Raw genomic sequence first — 16,165 nt, 5'->3', positions numbered from 1 at the left:
TTGAAATGGTTATCTCTCACGTTTCTGCACGTAGAGTTGAACCATCTTCATTTATTCCCTATCTTCTATGCCCTTTTCATTTTCCTCGCCCTCCAGCTTGTAGTGATTATAACTAACTACAAAAATAACACATTCTAAACCTGAAACATTATTCGTCAATCTCAGCTGCAAGCTCATCATGCTGTAACAAAACATCATCCAACGGCTGAGTTGAGCATTGTGGGTGGCTGGCGGTGTGTCGGATGCTGCCGGAACCAGAAGAGATGTCTTCAAAGTACTAGAAGAAATAAATATGTGCAATCGATTATGTATGTACCATTTTATCTGCAAATTATTTCATAATCAAACAAACGCACTTTAAGTTTTGCAATCGCGCATATTAGACTTATTTTTAACGCATCCTATATTAACTGATAAATAAACGCATATTAGAAAAAGAAAGGGTTAAACATTGTCTTTGTCCAGATTACGCATATTAAGCTTTAATGTCGCGCAAGTTAAATGTTAATCGACGCATGTAAAGACTTTGGCATTTACCACGGACCAAAGTTTCTATACATAAACCAACGCACATTCTGTTTCCGTATTACGCATATTAAGCTTTAATGTAGCGCACGTTAAAAGTGTAATCAACGCATATTAAGAATTAACTGCACGCTGCTAAAGTATTAATGACACGCACTTTAAGCTAGTAGCAGTGATTGTTAAACACAAATCAGTGATAAAAACAAAAACTAGTAATAGCTGAACATTAAATTCAAGTATCTCAACTGTAAAAAGCGTTCTGAAATGAGTTAACTAAGTATTTGTGTTTCATATTTGCTATCTATTTTCGTTCTCGACCGTAAAGGCGTTGTAAAAATAGTCTGCTATGCCTTTTTCTTACCCTTTTGTTTGTCCTTATTTTTGGGGTTAAGTGGGCAAGTACTGGTGTCATGGTGATCTCCTCTAACACCACAAAAATTGCACCTCCTGCCCTTTTCTTTTTCCATTGCCAACTCCTTGCTGCTTTTGATACGTTTGCCGCTGCCCTTGTTCTTTGCATGTTTCGGTGGAAGTATATTGATCTCTGAAATCTCCGTTGATCCACAAAAGGATTCTATAACAGTCTTCCTGCTGTGCTGAGGGGATAACTTTTCCTTTCCTGACATTAGCAGCTGTTTCTGTTCATTAATCACTTGCGAGAATGCAGCCAATTGCTCCATGTTTGAACCTGCTAGATCAATACAACAGTGTACATCTGCCCACAGTTTGTTCAGCATCATCTTCTTTTCATCATTTGGTCCATTCTGATCATAAATGACACCATCTATTTCAAATGTAGCCTTTAAAGATGCATTCTTAGTCCATCGATTAACCACATACCTCAGAGGGATCTTTTCAAGGTCTCTAAAGACCACAAATATGTGTCTACACAACAGTCCAACCATCTCAAACATCTTGCAACTGCATTTGGCCTCATGGTCATTTACATTGTGCACCACACTAAATATTTTGTTCTTTCCATCCATAATATCATAGTGCAACATTCCACCGTCTTCTCTAACACTCAACACAATACATTTGAAACAGGTATTTCTTCCTGAACTTGATAGAAAACAGTAATGGTGTAGACGATTGAAGCGTGTTTTTCGATCCCCAGAGGCGTCTTCATATCTGGATTGTAGCCTTCATTGTCACTGTTGAGCTTTGCGTTTGTGTTACGTTGTGATTTAAGAGCACTGTCAAAGTTCATCATGAATTCAACTAGGCTAGACTGTGGGCCAGTAAAATGGCTGTACGTGTAGTTCTCACTTTCGGAACGAGACGTTGTCCTGAGTAGACCCCCCATAAAGTCATCTCTAAAATAAGCTGGGATCCAATGGTTTCTAGCCTCAAACATAGTTGTAAACCAATTGTGTTCGACTAAGTTGTACTTTTCCATGAGCTCTCTCCACTGTTTCTCAAAATCAGGAGGTTCCAAAGATGACGTCCAAACAATTGAGTTCAGTTTATTCTTGAACTCCTCATTCTTGTTCAACGTATGACCCACCTTTTCCCCAACTTTACACATAATGTGCCACATGCAGTAACGATGCCTGGCTTGCTTGAAAACTCTTGGAATCGCCACTTTCATAGCTGGATCTTGGTCAGTGACAATTATTCTTGGTTCCATACCCATTGCCTTTTTAAATTTCTCAAAGAGCCAAACATAAGACTCAATGTCTTCTTTCAACAATAGTCCAGCGCCAAATGTTATACATTTTTTATGGTTATCAACTCCGGTGAAGGGTGTAAAAACCAGATCGTACCTACAAGATAAAAAGCGTCATCACAGTATACAGGTGTCAAACTGGCGCACTTAGAGCATTAGCGTGACGCACATTAAGTCTTAAAATCGCAGACACATGTACTTGAAGTCTAATTCTGGATGTTACTCATTAATATGCGCGACATTAGTGTTTAAGATGCGTGGTATAAAGCGACAATGTGCGTTTTCTTATATTACAATTCTTTTCAAGTAAACAGTGAACATGTCTAAATCTTAACCTGGCTCAACATATCAGGCAATGCTTAATGTGAATTAATTAATGAAACGTACGCAAGAATATGAATAGAATAATACCTGTTGGTTGAATATGTGGCATCAAAAGAGACAACATCTCCAAATGCAGCAAAATTCTTTTTTGACATTGGATCTGTCCAAAACAGTCTACTCATCTGCTCATCTTCATCAACTTCGTAGTCAAAAGCAAATGCAGGGCACATCTCTTGTTTTTTAATAAGATTATGCACGAGTATTTGTGCATCAGCACCCAATATGTATGCTCTGAGATCCCTTCTGACATTTTAAAGTCCACTACAGTTGCTCCAACTTCAGAGTAATCCCCCACAATTTGACTGTATAAACCGTGTGATTTGGATGCTCCAATATTTGCCTTAGCACAATCTAGTATAAACTTCTGATGAACACTGGAGATGTTTCTATTTCCCTTTAGGAACTGCCTTGCAAGAACAGAAGACATGCTGTGATTGTGTTTTTCAATAAATGTCTTAACTTGGTACCCAGCTGCTCCAATGTACTTAAAAATAATCCTAGCTTTGCAACCAGTTCTGTTTGAAACCCTCCGCCGCTTTGGACGCGAAGGACCTTCCCCCGCATCTGCAGTTGGTTTTGAGTGACAATGTTGAGCACCCGTATTCTTAAATCCCTCTCTATTGCAAACGATTTGCTTTTGAATTTTCGTCCCGTCGCGTGCTGTAGTGAGGGAACTAGACCTCGTGTCAAACCCGACTTTGGCAGCAAAATTGTTGTAGAATTCAATACCGGCATCCAATGTTTTAAAAATCATGTCAACCGCTGGTTTGATTTCATCTTCACAGTGCGGAGTCCAATACTGCGTCATTCCAGGAGATATGGTCAATGTATAACCGTTGCTACTGCTGCTGCTGGGGCTCAAACTGGGGTTGTTCAAAGATTGCAAGTCATTGGGAACTGTAACACATAAGCATGAAGTTATTATTGCGTTGTTGCAAGCCTCTGCGTGCGTAGTGTGAATACTTAATATGCGTTAATTTAATCAGATCATTGTCAATATGTTAGGTTTATAAAATACAAGAGTACGTGCGTCAGGTGAGCACTTAACGTGCGTCAGGGTAATAGTTAGGGTGCGTATGTTGAACAGTTAACATGCGTAAGTGTTTTTTAAAATGTTAGGCCATTAGTTAACGTGCGTCAGTGAGTCCATTAACATTAACATGCGTCTAGAAAGCAATGAACGTGCGTGTGTTTAACAGATAACATGCGTAAGGGTTGTGTAAAATTTTACGCCGGTAATTAACCGGCATCAGTGAAAACTGTAATATGCTCATCTGTAAAAATTAACATGCGGCAACCTAATCATCTACGTGCGTAAGTCTTTAGGCTCGGAATAATTACAGTAGGTCAGTAATTCAGTTGTTCAGTTGCATGCATGTAGTTTTTAATGTGCGTGTAATTAAGACAAGAAGGAGGCCAATACAAGAACAGATAAAATTAATTCCAAATAAGCGATAAAATTTGGGTAATACCTTGATCGAATTCTTCCATTCTTGATCGGTTGACGTTGTTGCTGGGTTTAGGTTTTCGTTTGAAGAATAAGCTATTGAACGATGAAGAGAATAGATTTTATTGCCAATTTCGTAGAGATTGCAAAATCGTCTGAGATTAGGAAATATCAGAGATTAGGAATCAATGGTGAATTTTGAAAACGCGCAAAGAAGAAGAAGATCAGTAATTTTGAATTTTTTTTTAATATAATCAAAAGGACCAAAATGCCCTTAATGAGCAATTCGCGGTTATATTTTGCTGATAATCTTATTCGTTGGATCAACTGCTACGTAAGGCTTAGATTCAACCTCATTTCTCACGGGAAGGACTAAATGCACGCGAGCCCTTCCCTATATATATATATATATATATATATATATATATATATATATATATATATATAGATACTAATAGAAATTTAATGATATATAAGTTATATTATTTATTAAAATAATAATATAATATTTGTAGTGCAATATATAACCTAATAAACATAAATCAAGTATTAAAACAATGTACTTTTATTCCATGTAGCAGTGTGGTCATGAAATGAAACAATGTATTATCGTTTTAATTATACTTCATGTTCATTTAACAATATACGTTATTCAATGACCTTTATTTTTTAGTTTTGTTTTTCACACATTATTCAATGACCTTTATTTTTTAGTTTTGTTTTTCACACATACTAATTTTATTATAGTAACGCAAAAACATCATTTTAATTACATTTCAAGTTCATTTGACAATATATATTATTGTTGTAATTCTGTTCTTTTATTTCATTTTTTAAATAGTTATTTTATTATAGTAACACTAATGTATTATTTTAATTCTATTACAATTTCATTTAACAATATACATATCTGTAACTTGATACACTATTGGTTCATAGTAATGAAAAAATGGGACTGTATTGGACCATGGTCCACATAGCGCTATGTGGACCATGGTCCGCTATATAACAACTAGAGAACTTTTTGCATGATAATAGAGGATTGGATTTGCAATATTTCGTAGGAAAAGGGTTAAATAAGCCCTCAAACATTAACTAAAAAGTCAATTAGACCCCTAAACTTTTTCAAGTAGCAACCCCATTGATGGTAAACCGAAGGGATAGAACAAATTCGACGATTTCTGTCGGTTCTCCTCCATCCATCAGTGGTGGGCGCCGGCGAAAAAAAATCTCTGACGAACAGTTTAAAAAAAGGCAGTAGATAATTTCCAATTAAAAAAAAATTTACTTAATGCAGAAAAAAAAAAATCAACGATCTAGACAATTGCAAAAAGAAGAAAAAAAAATGTTTACATATATCATCTCAATTATACAATGTATATATTATATGCAAAATAATATGTTTATGCAATTAAAAACCAAGCAGAGATTATTAAGCTCAGATACCAACTATAAGACAAATTATGCCATAGCTCTTAGTCGATGGTGATTAAGTAATCCTGGATTGCCTGTGGAGTATCTTTTGATTTTGTTTCTCTGCTCAACTCTCTTTAGATGGTGTATAAGGAATTAATGATTAAGTTTTCAAAAAAAAAAAAAAAAAAAGACGAATTAAGGACGGGTTATGTTAAATAACCACATGCCATCAATGCGGTAGTGGTATGTCATTAGGTTTCCTAAACCCTAACAAGACTCGTAGTCATAAATAAGGAAAATACTTGGTGTACTCCCATTTTAAACTCCCAACTTGTACTCCCTCTCACATGTTTATGATGTAGACATTTTTCTGTGGACCCACATGCTCCATAAATAAGTCTACCTATTAGTGTTGCACCACATAACAAACATTTAATATTATCCAAACTTGTCATATTGTTATAATAATAAATAAGAAAAGAGCAAATTCTAACAATGGTCATCCGATTATATTGATTTTCTACAATTGGTCATTGACTTTTAATTTGGACAATTTAGACACTTGACTTACGAATTTTTTCCAATGTTAGTCCTTCTGTCAAAGGAAGGTTAAGTGGACGTTAAATTAAGGGATAAAGTAGTCATTTCAAATGCTTGGTGTATAATTCCTAAATCCATTACGTATATGCTTCGTATTTCAACCAAGGCGTCGTAATATCTCGACGACTCCCTCGTCAGCGACTATGAGTTCCACCCGTTCGGGCTCGAAAAGCCTGCCAAGTACTTGAAGTTCGAGTTGGACTCGTTGGACCAGAATTTGGCTAAGAACATTATCGGAGAATCATTGGGATAAGGACTGAAACCGCCGACGTGAAGTCCACGCCATTCCAGTCGTACAGTGAAGTTTTCAGGCTACAGAGGTTCAGAGAGTGTGAGCTGATCCATGACCGATGGGCCGTGTAGACAAACGCTGTACAGAATAAAGGGGGGCACGAATAGCATCACCCCTAAGGCGCAAATTATGCTGTGCAACCGAATGCAACATGCGCATGGTGCATACGATGCAAAACGACGTTGTTTTGGTTAAAAAACACGCGTCCCACTTAAAAAGAAATCAGGTTCGATTCCCGGCAATATCATTTTTATATATCCATAAATTCATAACTATATATCCATAAATTCGTAACTATATATCCACAAATTCATAACTATATATCCACAGTGAATGAATGAAGTAAAAATCCACAATAAATGAACTAAATATCCATAAATTCATAACTATATATCCAGAAATTCATAACTATATATCCAGAAATCCATAACTATATATCCATAAATTCATAACTATGTATCCACAGTGAATGAATGAAGTAAATATCTACAATGAATGAACTAAATATCCACAATGAATGAACTAAATATCCATAAATTCATAACTATATATCCAGAAATTCATAACTATATATCCACAATAATGCTATTGCCGAGAATCGAACCTGAATTTTTTTCTTTTTTAAGTGGGACGCGCATTTTTAGTCAAAACGACGTCATTTTGCATCGTATGCACCATACGCATGGTGCATTCGGTTGCACAGCCTAACTATTGCCCCTAAGGCGAGATTGAACGCCTAAGGTGCTGGTGGCCACCGCCGTCTACCAAGCAATTCTCACGCCCCCAACACCGTCATACACAGTAGTACACTAGTACCCATCCCACTTCTTCTTCCAACATTATGATGACACCATCTCCATTATCTCCAAAATGGGTTGTGTGTCTAGGGCATTAAAAATTGCTGAATTAATTCCTTTCATCCTCCATTATGTTAAATTGAGCCCCAAATTCTCTAATTTCATTTAATTAACCCCTCATTTCGCATAAAGGATGAAAAATACAAAAAATATGAGTTGGGGAACATAAACACAGGGAAGCAAGCAGCAGAAAAAATGAAGTGTTTCATGAAGAAGTGTGAGCTGCTAATAATGAAAGGGAAATCTCAGCCTGAAATTATCTTCATTTTTGTCTTCTTCTCCTACTACGCGACGGTTTCCTGTAGCTCCGAGAGTGGTTCCGAGAACACCTGGGCATGAACGGAGCTGCAGGGTGGAACAATGGACAACTTTAGTGAGTAATTCCTAATTGGTCGTCCACGATTTACTTCATGAAAAATAGCTCCATGAAAGGGGGTACTAAAGGTGCAGACTGTAATGTATGGTTCTTGGATGCGAGGAGGAAGGAAAATAGGATGGTCCCACCACATAAGTACATAGCTAAGAGGCTTGCAAGAACTCAGATTGCATCTTTCATAGGATTTAAGGTCGAAGAAAATTTTGATTTTTGAAATTATTTACAACTGTAGAAGGGAATGAAGAGGAAGACACTTTGATTTGTCACGAGGGAGCCGTCGAGATATTTCGGCGCCTTAGTGGAAGAGCGTATACAGAATGGATTTAGGGATTATATACACTAAGAAGTTGAAAAAATTACTTTACCCCTTAATTTAACGTCCACTTAACTTTCATATAATGGAAGGATTAACATTAAAAAGAATTCAAAATTCAAGTGTTATATTGTCCAAATTAAAAGTTAGGGACTAATTGTAAAAGTTCAATATAATTGGAACTGGAATTAAATCAATAAGATAACGTTACAGGATGATCCTCAAGAAGACAAATTAAAGCTGCCTGAACATGTGTTAAGCATGCTTCACTATTTCCCAATCCATTCCATGACAAAACAAGATCGAATGGCAGTTTAAGGTTACCAAAAGCTAGCTAGCTGCTTCTTGGCTTCACAAGTGATAGAATCGAAGGAAATATTACATGTGAGACTAAAAATTATTTTCATGAATGAAAATTTACACCTGACTGACTTAGCCGCAGCGCTTGTGTTATGACTTGAGGATGCTGAAATATACTAAAAACATAAGAAATTCAATTCTCCATTTCTAGCAAAAAATGTACTAACCTAGCTAGCCTTCATGTTAAGCCTCGCATCACTATTTCCGCGCTCCTTCACCATCGTAATACTAATCCTAGAGGGCTTGTAAGATACACGGCAAAAGAAACAGAAAAGAGACAGCAACTAAAATCTCTTTTGAACCACCAGAATTTGGCTGGTCTGGAACTTGAGGTCCAATCCCATTGTCCGGAAATGGGGCTGTAGTCGACGGAGGCGGCGGTGGTGGTGGAGGATAAATTGCCGGTGGTGTGGTACTTGCTCCTCCTGTTCCAGTTCCTGTTCCTCCTCCGGCAGTACTGTCATTTTTTGGGAATCCACAACATCAAAATTTAGCAGTGTGAAGCGGACATGTCTCATCGGCAAATTATTTAATTGAGTTAATTTTATTTTTAGTCTTAAATTTATAGGTAACAGTTCATTTTTAGTTTATTTTTATTAAAATATTTTTTTTGTCCTAATATTAGTGACATACCAATTTTGGTTCTTTATTTAAAAAAAATTGTTGAAATTTCGTTAAATACAAAGGCATTTCTCTCTTCAATTATGAATTTTTTCAAACAAATAAACATAAAAAATATAACGGGTCGACACACTTTGTATTAAAAATATCAAAACGTCATTCAATTTAACGAAATTTTAACAATTTTGTTGATAGAAAATCAAAATTGGTCATATCATAATAATATTAAGACTAAAAGCAAATATTTTGATAAATCTAAAATTAAAAGTAGACTGCTAATTATAAATTTAGGACAAAAAATAAACTAACTCTTATTTAATTTGCCATGCGAGATCAACACAATTAATTTAAATGAGTAAAATTGATACTTAAATTATACCGACTACATTTATATATATTTATATATTAGAGCATCCACACTAACAGGCGTTTGGTTGGAGGGAGGGAATTATGTGGGAAAGAAATTGTAATTCCATGGGAGTTGAATTACTGGGAATAAAGAGGGAATTTAAATTCCAGTGTTTGGTTGACAGGAATAAAATTACTGGGAATTTCAATTCCAATGTTTGGTATACATGGGAATAAGTAGTATAAAGTCAAAATGTCCATTATTGTTGTTAGACATTAATTTTAGGTTAAAAAAAGGAATGGGTAATTTTGACTCATCACTATCTTTTTTTCCCAGGAATTAAAATACCAGGGGGGACATGGGATTTTAATTCCATGAAAATGGGGGAATTGCAATTCAATGGAATTACAATTCCCACCAACCAAACTACGGAATTTAATGGTCTTTGGAATTAGGTGCGAATTAAGTGGGAAGGGAATTTAAAATTCTTCCAACCAAACGCCTTGTAAAGGTAGAATGGTGAATTATTTCAGAAATAAATCTCTCAAATCAGAAATAATATTGATGTGGGATTGAGTTATTTGGAAAATAATCAGCTTGCAAAATTGGGTTTAATGTCAAAAAAAAAAAAGAAAAAGAAAGAAAAGAAAAAGGGGTTGCTGTGCGCGTTTTGAACGGTCCAATTCTGAACGAGACATCGATATACCCAATGTTTTTTACTACTGCGCGTTTTTACTCACGAATACAATTGCAAGTGTCTCACGAAAAAGGGGACCGTGAGACAAAAGTCACAAAACCAATTGAACGGTCCAAATTAAATCAAGGACCATCTCCCAATGCATTTTCAGTATTCTTTTTTTGAAGACACATTTTCAGTATTCTATTTACTCCAAATTTTTATCACATTTTTCATTTACGCTCTGTTTCGCTGAGAAATTTATAGTTTAATTTAAACTACTAATAAGTTATAAATTTTGTTTTGTAATATTTTAAAAATAAATTCGTAACTTAAAATAAGAGTTTATTTTGAAACGCTACCTAAAGTAACGTTTCAAAATAAGTTAGTAACTTTTTAACTTTTTTTTCTATCTTCGTTCTTATTATTTTTAAAAAATGACATTTTTACCCTTCTTAATTAATTTTTTTTTTCTTCTCCTTTATCAACAACTTTCACCACAATTATTATTATGATTAGAGAAAATGGTCAAATAGGCCCCTAAACTTTACCCCGAAGGTCAATTAGCCCCGTAAACATTATAAAATTGCAATTAAACCCTCAAACATGTCAAATTAGGTTAATGAAGCCCCAAACCCGGTAAATGACCTGTTATTACAGGTCACTTCAATTCCGGCGACCGACGAAAAAATCCTGTCGTCCGGTCGTCTTCCACTGGAGAAGACGACCGGACGGCCACCTTCTCCGGAAGATGACCGGACGGTCGGATTTTGTCGCCGATGACCGAATTTTTTCACCGGTGCCCGGAATCTATCACCAGAATTGAAATGACCTATAATAACATGTCATTTATCAATTTTTGGGATTCATTGACCCAATTTGACATGTTTGATGGTTTAATTGCACTTTTGTAAAGTTTAGGGGGCTAATTGACCTTTGAGGTAAAGTTTAGGGGCTTATTTGATCCTTTTCTCTTATTATTATGAGATGAAGGAGATTCACAACAATATTGCTACTTCATTATGGGATGCTAGATCATGATTATGCTAATAATTTTATTTCAAAATGTTATTTTTTTAAGACAAAATATTAAATTTTAATATGTAAACAAACTGATTTAAATTTTGTGAAGATGTCATTTTTTTTTTGTCTTTTTACATTTATCAACTTATCAAAAAGATAATTTTACCAAACACTTTCATGCATAATAGCTAGCTTAACAGCTATTCAGTTTTGAACTCCTAGCTTATAACTTTTCAGCTTAACCTCATAGATGGTTCATACTGTTACTTTTTTCACTCCAACCTTAATATCCATAAACACTTTAATTAATTTATATCATATATTCATATTTATTTTTATTTATTTTATAGTAGAGCAAATTCCACTTTTAGTCCTCAACAATTATAGCATTGCCACATTTAGTCTTATTCTTTTAATTTTGTCATATTACATCCCTAATTTTGAACAATTTCCACTTTTAGTCCTTGACTAATGTGGCATTGCCACATTTAGTCTTATTCTTTTAATTTTGCCATATTACATCCATGACTTTGAGCAATTTTCACTTTTTGTCCTCGACTATTATGACATTGCCACATTTAGTCATATTCTTTTAATTTTGTCATATTACATCCATGACATTCATTTGATTGCCACCATTAATCTTCAATTAAAATTTTCATTAATTTACAGTTAAAATTGACAAATAACAAAGGAAACAAATCATTACACATATCGTAACTCATATTTTGAACGCATTAAAAATATTGTAAATATCAAAGGATGTAATATCGTAACTCATAGAAGTATGAATTACGACATGTGTAAGGATTTATTTTCCTTTGTTATATGAGTTACGATATTGCAACATAGTGATATAAGTTACGATATTGCAAGATAGTGATATCTTTAAACGGTAAGTTAACAAAATTTTTAACGGAAGATTAATGGTGACAATGGCACAATAGTCGATGACTAAAAGTGAAAGTTGCTCAAAGTTATGGATGCAATATGACAAAATTAAAAGAATAGGACTAAATGTGGCAATGTCACAATAGTCAATGATTAAAAGTGAAAGTTGTTCAAAGTTAGGGATGTAATATGACAAAATTAAAAGAATAGGACTAAATGTGGCAATGCCACAGTAGCCGAGGACTAAAAATGGAATTTGCTCTTTTATAGTAGGTTCATACTGTTTCTTTTATATGTTCATAAAAATAAAATTTAATTTACATAACCATCATACTTAGACGCATCACATTTAATAATATTGATCTTGTATTATGTACATAGTAATTGTTATGTATGTCTATAAACTTAAATCTTAATGTCTATAAACATTAAAATAAATGTACAACATGTGTATTTTCATTTACTTTGTAGTAGGTTAATAATGTTCATTTCATATATTCATAAAAACAAAGTTTGCTGTTCATAAATATTATACTACATATGCATCATGCATATGCATCATGCTTAGTAACATTCATTATGTACTATGTTCAGAATTTTATTACATGGACTCCATAACTCTACTTCCTCACTTGTATTCTCCCTGATGTGACAAACATTGATAAGTTATCTTCAATCTATGGATCCCAATAACGATGTCCACGTAGAAAACTTGTGTGAAGGAGTAAAAAGTGAAAGTAAATTTTGAAAGTCCAAGTAAATTTTTTATATGATATATATGTATTTCTATTTTCTGCATAGTAGACTCATAATGGTCTTCTATATGTTAATAAAACAAAATTTATGGTGTGTTTGGTTGGTGGGTTTTGCACATAGGAATGAATATGAAAGTGATTGTTGTTGTTTGGTTGATAGATTTTTAGAACACTACTATGGATTTCGAATGCCCCATCAATTGAAAAACTCATACCCAAATACAATAAGGGTTTCATTCCCTTATTCATTCTCAAGCACTACTATTAGTAATCATTCTCATTCCACCCTACTACCAAACATGTTAAATACTTTCACCAAAACCCATTACCATTACCAAGTATTTGATACCCATTCCGATTCCGATTCCTATGTGCGAACCAAACACACCCTTAATGTACATAAACATTACATTAAAATAATGACTTTACGTTATTAGACCATCTCCAGCACAACAACAAAACACCATTTTTCTAAAATATTTGGCATTTTCGCCTCCCATGGAAACGTTATAATGGCAACAATTTGCTGATGGTGAACAGTATTACGCCAAATATGGCGCAATACTGTTCATCTATGCCTTATTTAATTTTTTATTCCTACTTTGCTCTTGCTTTTTTTATTATTATTAATTCCTATTATATTCTTTACTTTGTTTTTTTTTATGTATTTAATATATTTGTTAAATACATATACATAAATTTTATATTATTAAACATAAATTATATCATTTATAGATCTCATCAAGACAATTAAAAAGACTAATATTGAATATATATTAATTAAAAATTAAATTACATAAAATATAATTTTAACAAAATTAAAACGATTATATCTAAAATTAAATTGTACTAAAATATTATTATTTACATCACAAATTATATTTTATATTAAATTAATTAAATTTGAACTAATAAACTATTAAATTTTGAGAAACCAAATTATTTAAATAAGGAGTATAAAATACTCAGTAATATTTGGTGTAAAATGTGATGTGATGAATAAAATTTGGTATAAGAATATTTGTTTGATTTGATATTTGGGGTAGATTTTTAGCAATCATTATTGTGTGGATCATGACCCACACAAGTTGTATGGACCATATTTTGTATATTGTAAAATAATGTCCATTTAATACAAAAATAATGTACATTCAGTACAAAAATAATATACATTATATTTAGGGGATGTACATTATTTTTGTACTGAGTGTACATTATATTGTATAATGTAAATACAATACAAAAACAATGTATATTTATTATATGAAAAATGTACTTTTTGTTATGGTTTACATACATTATGTGGATCATTATCCACACAATAATTTGTCGATTTTTAGTATTTGGGTGTAATTGGGCGGGGGATAAAGATTTATTTTTAAAAATCTTTTTTAAATAATATATATATATATATATATATATATATATATATATATATATATATATGTAATTTAAAATATTTCAATTATACTTTTTAATAGTATATTTTTAAGGTGAAAAAAAGTACTTGAATAAAAAAAAATGAAGGAATATGTTAAGTGTATATTATTATCAAAAAAAAAAAAATGTTAAGTGTATATTGATCCGTGCACCCTAGTCATACCACAGTCAACAGACTGTTCATTGCACAAATAGGAAGACAACATAAAAGAAAGAACATGCTTTAGCACACAAGACTGTCCATGATTCGTTTTAAGATTTTGCCCACAAATTCTGTAACATTTTATTGATTAAATTATTTCCAAAGCACCTTGAAAGATAAAAAGAAAGGATGACGCGAAGTCTAAAGCAGCATGAAGATAATAGAGCTGTAAATACAGAAACAATAACTGAAAATAAAAGCAAAAATAAAGCAACGTACCTTGGAGATGATGGGTAAACACAAGATCCATAGCCTATTTTCCCCAAAATACACATTAAAAAAAAAAAAAAAAAGAGAAAGAAATATTAGCAGATTAGAGTATTTAAAAATGCATGATCTTTAATTTATACATCTCTACAAGATTTACTGGTACTGTATGATCTGGGAATACATTGACAGTCGCTTTAATTTAATTTGCGTTATATGAAATACTACCAAGAAGCAGCATTGTCCAACATTAATCTTTATCTAAGGTTTTCAAGCATTAATTAGGGTGTGTTTCATTCGCACATAGAAATCGTAATGAGTATCAAATACTTAGTAATGGTATCAAGTAACATGTTTGGTAGTAAAGTGGAATGAGAATGGTTAATAATAGTAGTGCTTGAGATCTTATTTTATTTGAGTATAAGTTTTCCAATTGATGGGATATTCGAAATCGATAGTAATGTTCTAAAACTTATCAACCAAACAACAACAATCACTTTCATACCCATTCTTATGGGCAAAACTCACCAACCAAACACACCCTTAAAACTTTGTTTCAGTGTCTGAGAGAGAAGAAGAAATTGACAGAAAGAGGATGATATGCGCTTACTGGGGTCAGTTTTAGCGACGGTGGCAGTGCCGGCAAAGTTACACGAGCCGGGGCCCATGGCCTTACGCTGATAGAAGCTATTGAAGGCGTAAGATGCGTGGGCAAGAATGGTGTTGGGGAGAAAGCACAGCCCATCTGAGAGTATGGGAGCGCAGTCAGCACCAGAGCCACAGGCGTAGTCCAGAGCACGCTGGAGGGTCTGGTCACTCGCATCACTCCTGGCCACGCACCACGTTGCGTCAGCTCCACTCATCATCAGCGTGAAGAGTATTAACGCCACCGTGGACGGCGGTGCCGCCATGCCTGACCACTCAAGTGCTGTGTCGTGTATGAAAAGAGTGCGGTGGTGTGTTGGTAAAGCTAGAATGGGAAAAAAAAGAGAGTTGGAATGAGCAGAGAGCCCAAGAGAATCACAGAGGATGCTCTGCAGCTTTATATATTACGGAGTATATTATTTATATTTAGTTATTTTTTTATTCTTTTTTTTATTTTTATTTATTTATGTTGGCTAAAGATAATGGGCTATTTTGGGGTTTGTGAATTGTGATGTGGCAGTGTGGCTTTTCTTTGTTACTTTTACTTTTTGGAGTATAATTCGGACATATGGAATTGGACCAAATGGTCTTCATATTGGAATATTGGGTTTTAGAATTGTTATATCTTTCATTTAAAAAAAAAAATAATTGTTATATCTTGATGTAGAAGTGTATAACTATAAATATTGGCCTTGTTCGGTAATAGTTTATTAGTTAAAATTTTGACTGATAAGTTTGTTAGGAATAAAGCGTAATGGTTTTGATATGTCAAATTTGTATCTGTAGATCCCCCAATTTTGTTTATAGGTCTAGTAGAGTCTTAGACCATGATCGGGAAATTATTTAAATATGAAAAGAGAAAAACAGAGGAAGATGGATGAAAATAGAAGAAGAAGATATAAAGCCTAAAATCAAGAATTTGTCTGGAGAAAATGACAAATTAAAGAAGAAGATGAATGATATGAAATCACGTCAATGCTACTCAAAGAAGATATCCCAGAAGAATTTTCGTGAAGAAAATTAATATTGGAAGAATGCATGAAATTGACTTGGAGATCAAGCATCTATGGAAAGAAAGGAGTACATCAAATGTGATTGGAGATTTAATCAAAAGTTG

General features: G+C 33.6%; 2 protein-coding genes across 2 annotated transcripts; both read right to left on the bottom strand.

Moving 5' to 3' along the window:
- Positions 1–1,549: 1,549 nt before the first annotated feature.
- Positions 1,550–4,069, bottom strand: LOC109168277 (protein FAR1-RELATED SEQUENCE 5-like). Its single transcript, XM_019317294.1, has 5 exons — positions 4,051–4,069; positions 2,796–3,475; positions 2,606–2,700; positions 2,282–2,291; positions 1,550–2,164 (listed from the first exon to the last, which is right to left on the bottom strand). The coding sequence occupies exons 1-5, from the start codon at positions 4,067–4,069 to the stop codon at positions 1,550–1,552; spliced, it is 1,419 nt and encodes a 472-aa protein (XP_019172839.1).
- A 4,123-nt stretch (positions 4,070–8,192) lies between these two features.
- On the bottom strand, positions 8,193–15,439 carry LOC109168258 (PLASMODESMATA CALLOSE-BINDING PROTEIN 3-like). The gene is made up of 3 exons (XM_019317290.1): positions 15,014–15,439; positions 14,416–14,449; positions 8,193–8,696 (listed from the first exon to the last, which is right to left on the bottom strand). Exons 1-3 carry the CDS (start codon positions 15,312–15,314, stop codon positions 8,474–8,476), a joined length of 558 nt encoding a protein of 185 aa, XP_019172835.1. The 5' UTR covers positions 15,315–15,439; the 3' UTR covers positions 8,193–8,473.
- Positions 15,440–16,165: the final 726 nt, after the last annotated feature.

The sequence above is a fragment of the Ipomoea nil genome, unplaced genomic scaffold (genome assembly GCF_001879475.1).
Source record: "Ipomoea nil cultivar Tokyo-kokei standard unplaced genomic scaffold, Asagao_1.1 scaffold3195, whole genome shotgun sequence".
NCBI lineage: Eukaryota > Viridiplantae > Streptophyta > Magnoliopsida > Solanales > Convolvulaceae > Ipomoea > Ipomoea nil.
The sequence above is the reverse complement of the archived record's forward strand: the minus strand, read 5'-3'. Positions and strand labels throughout refer to the sequence as shown.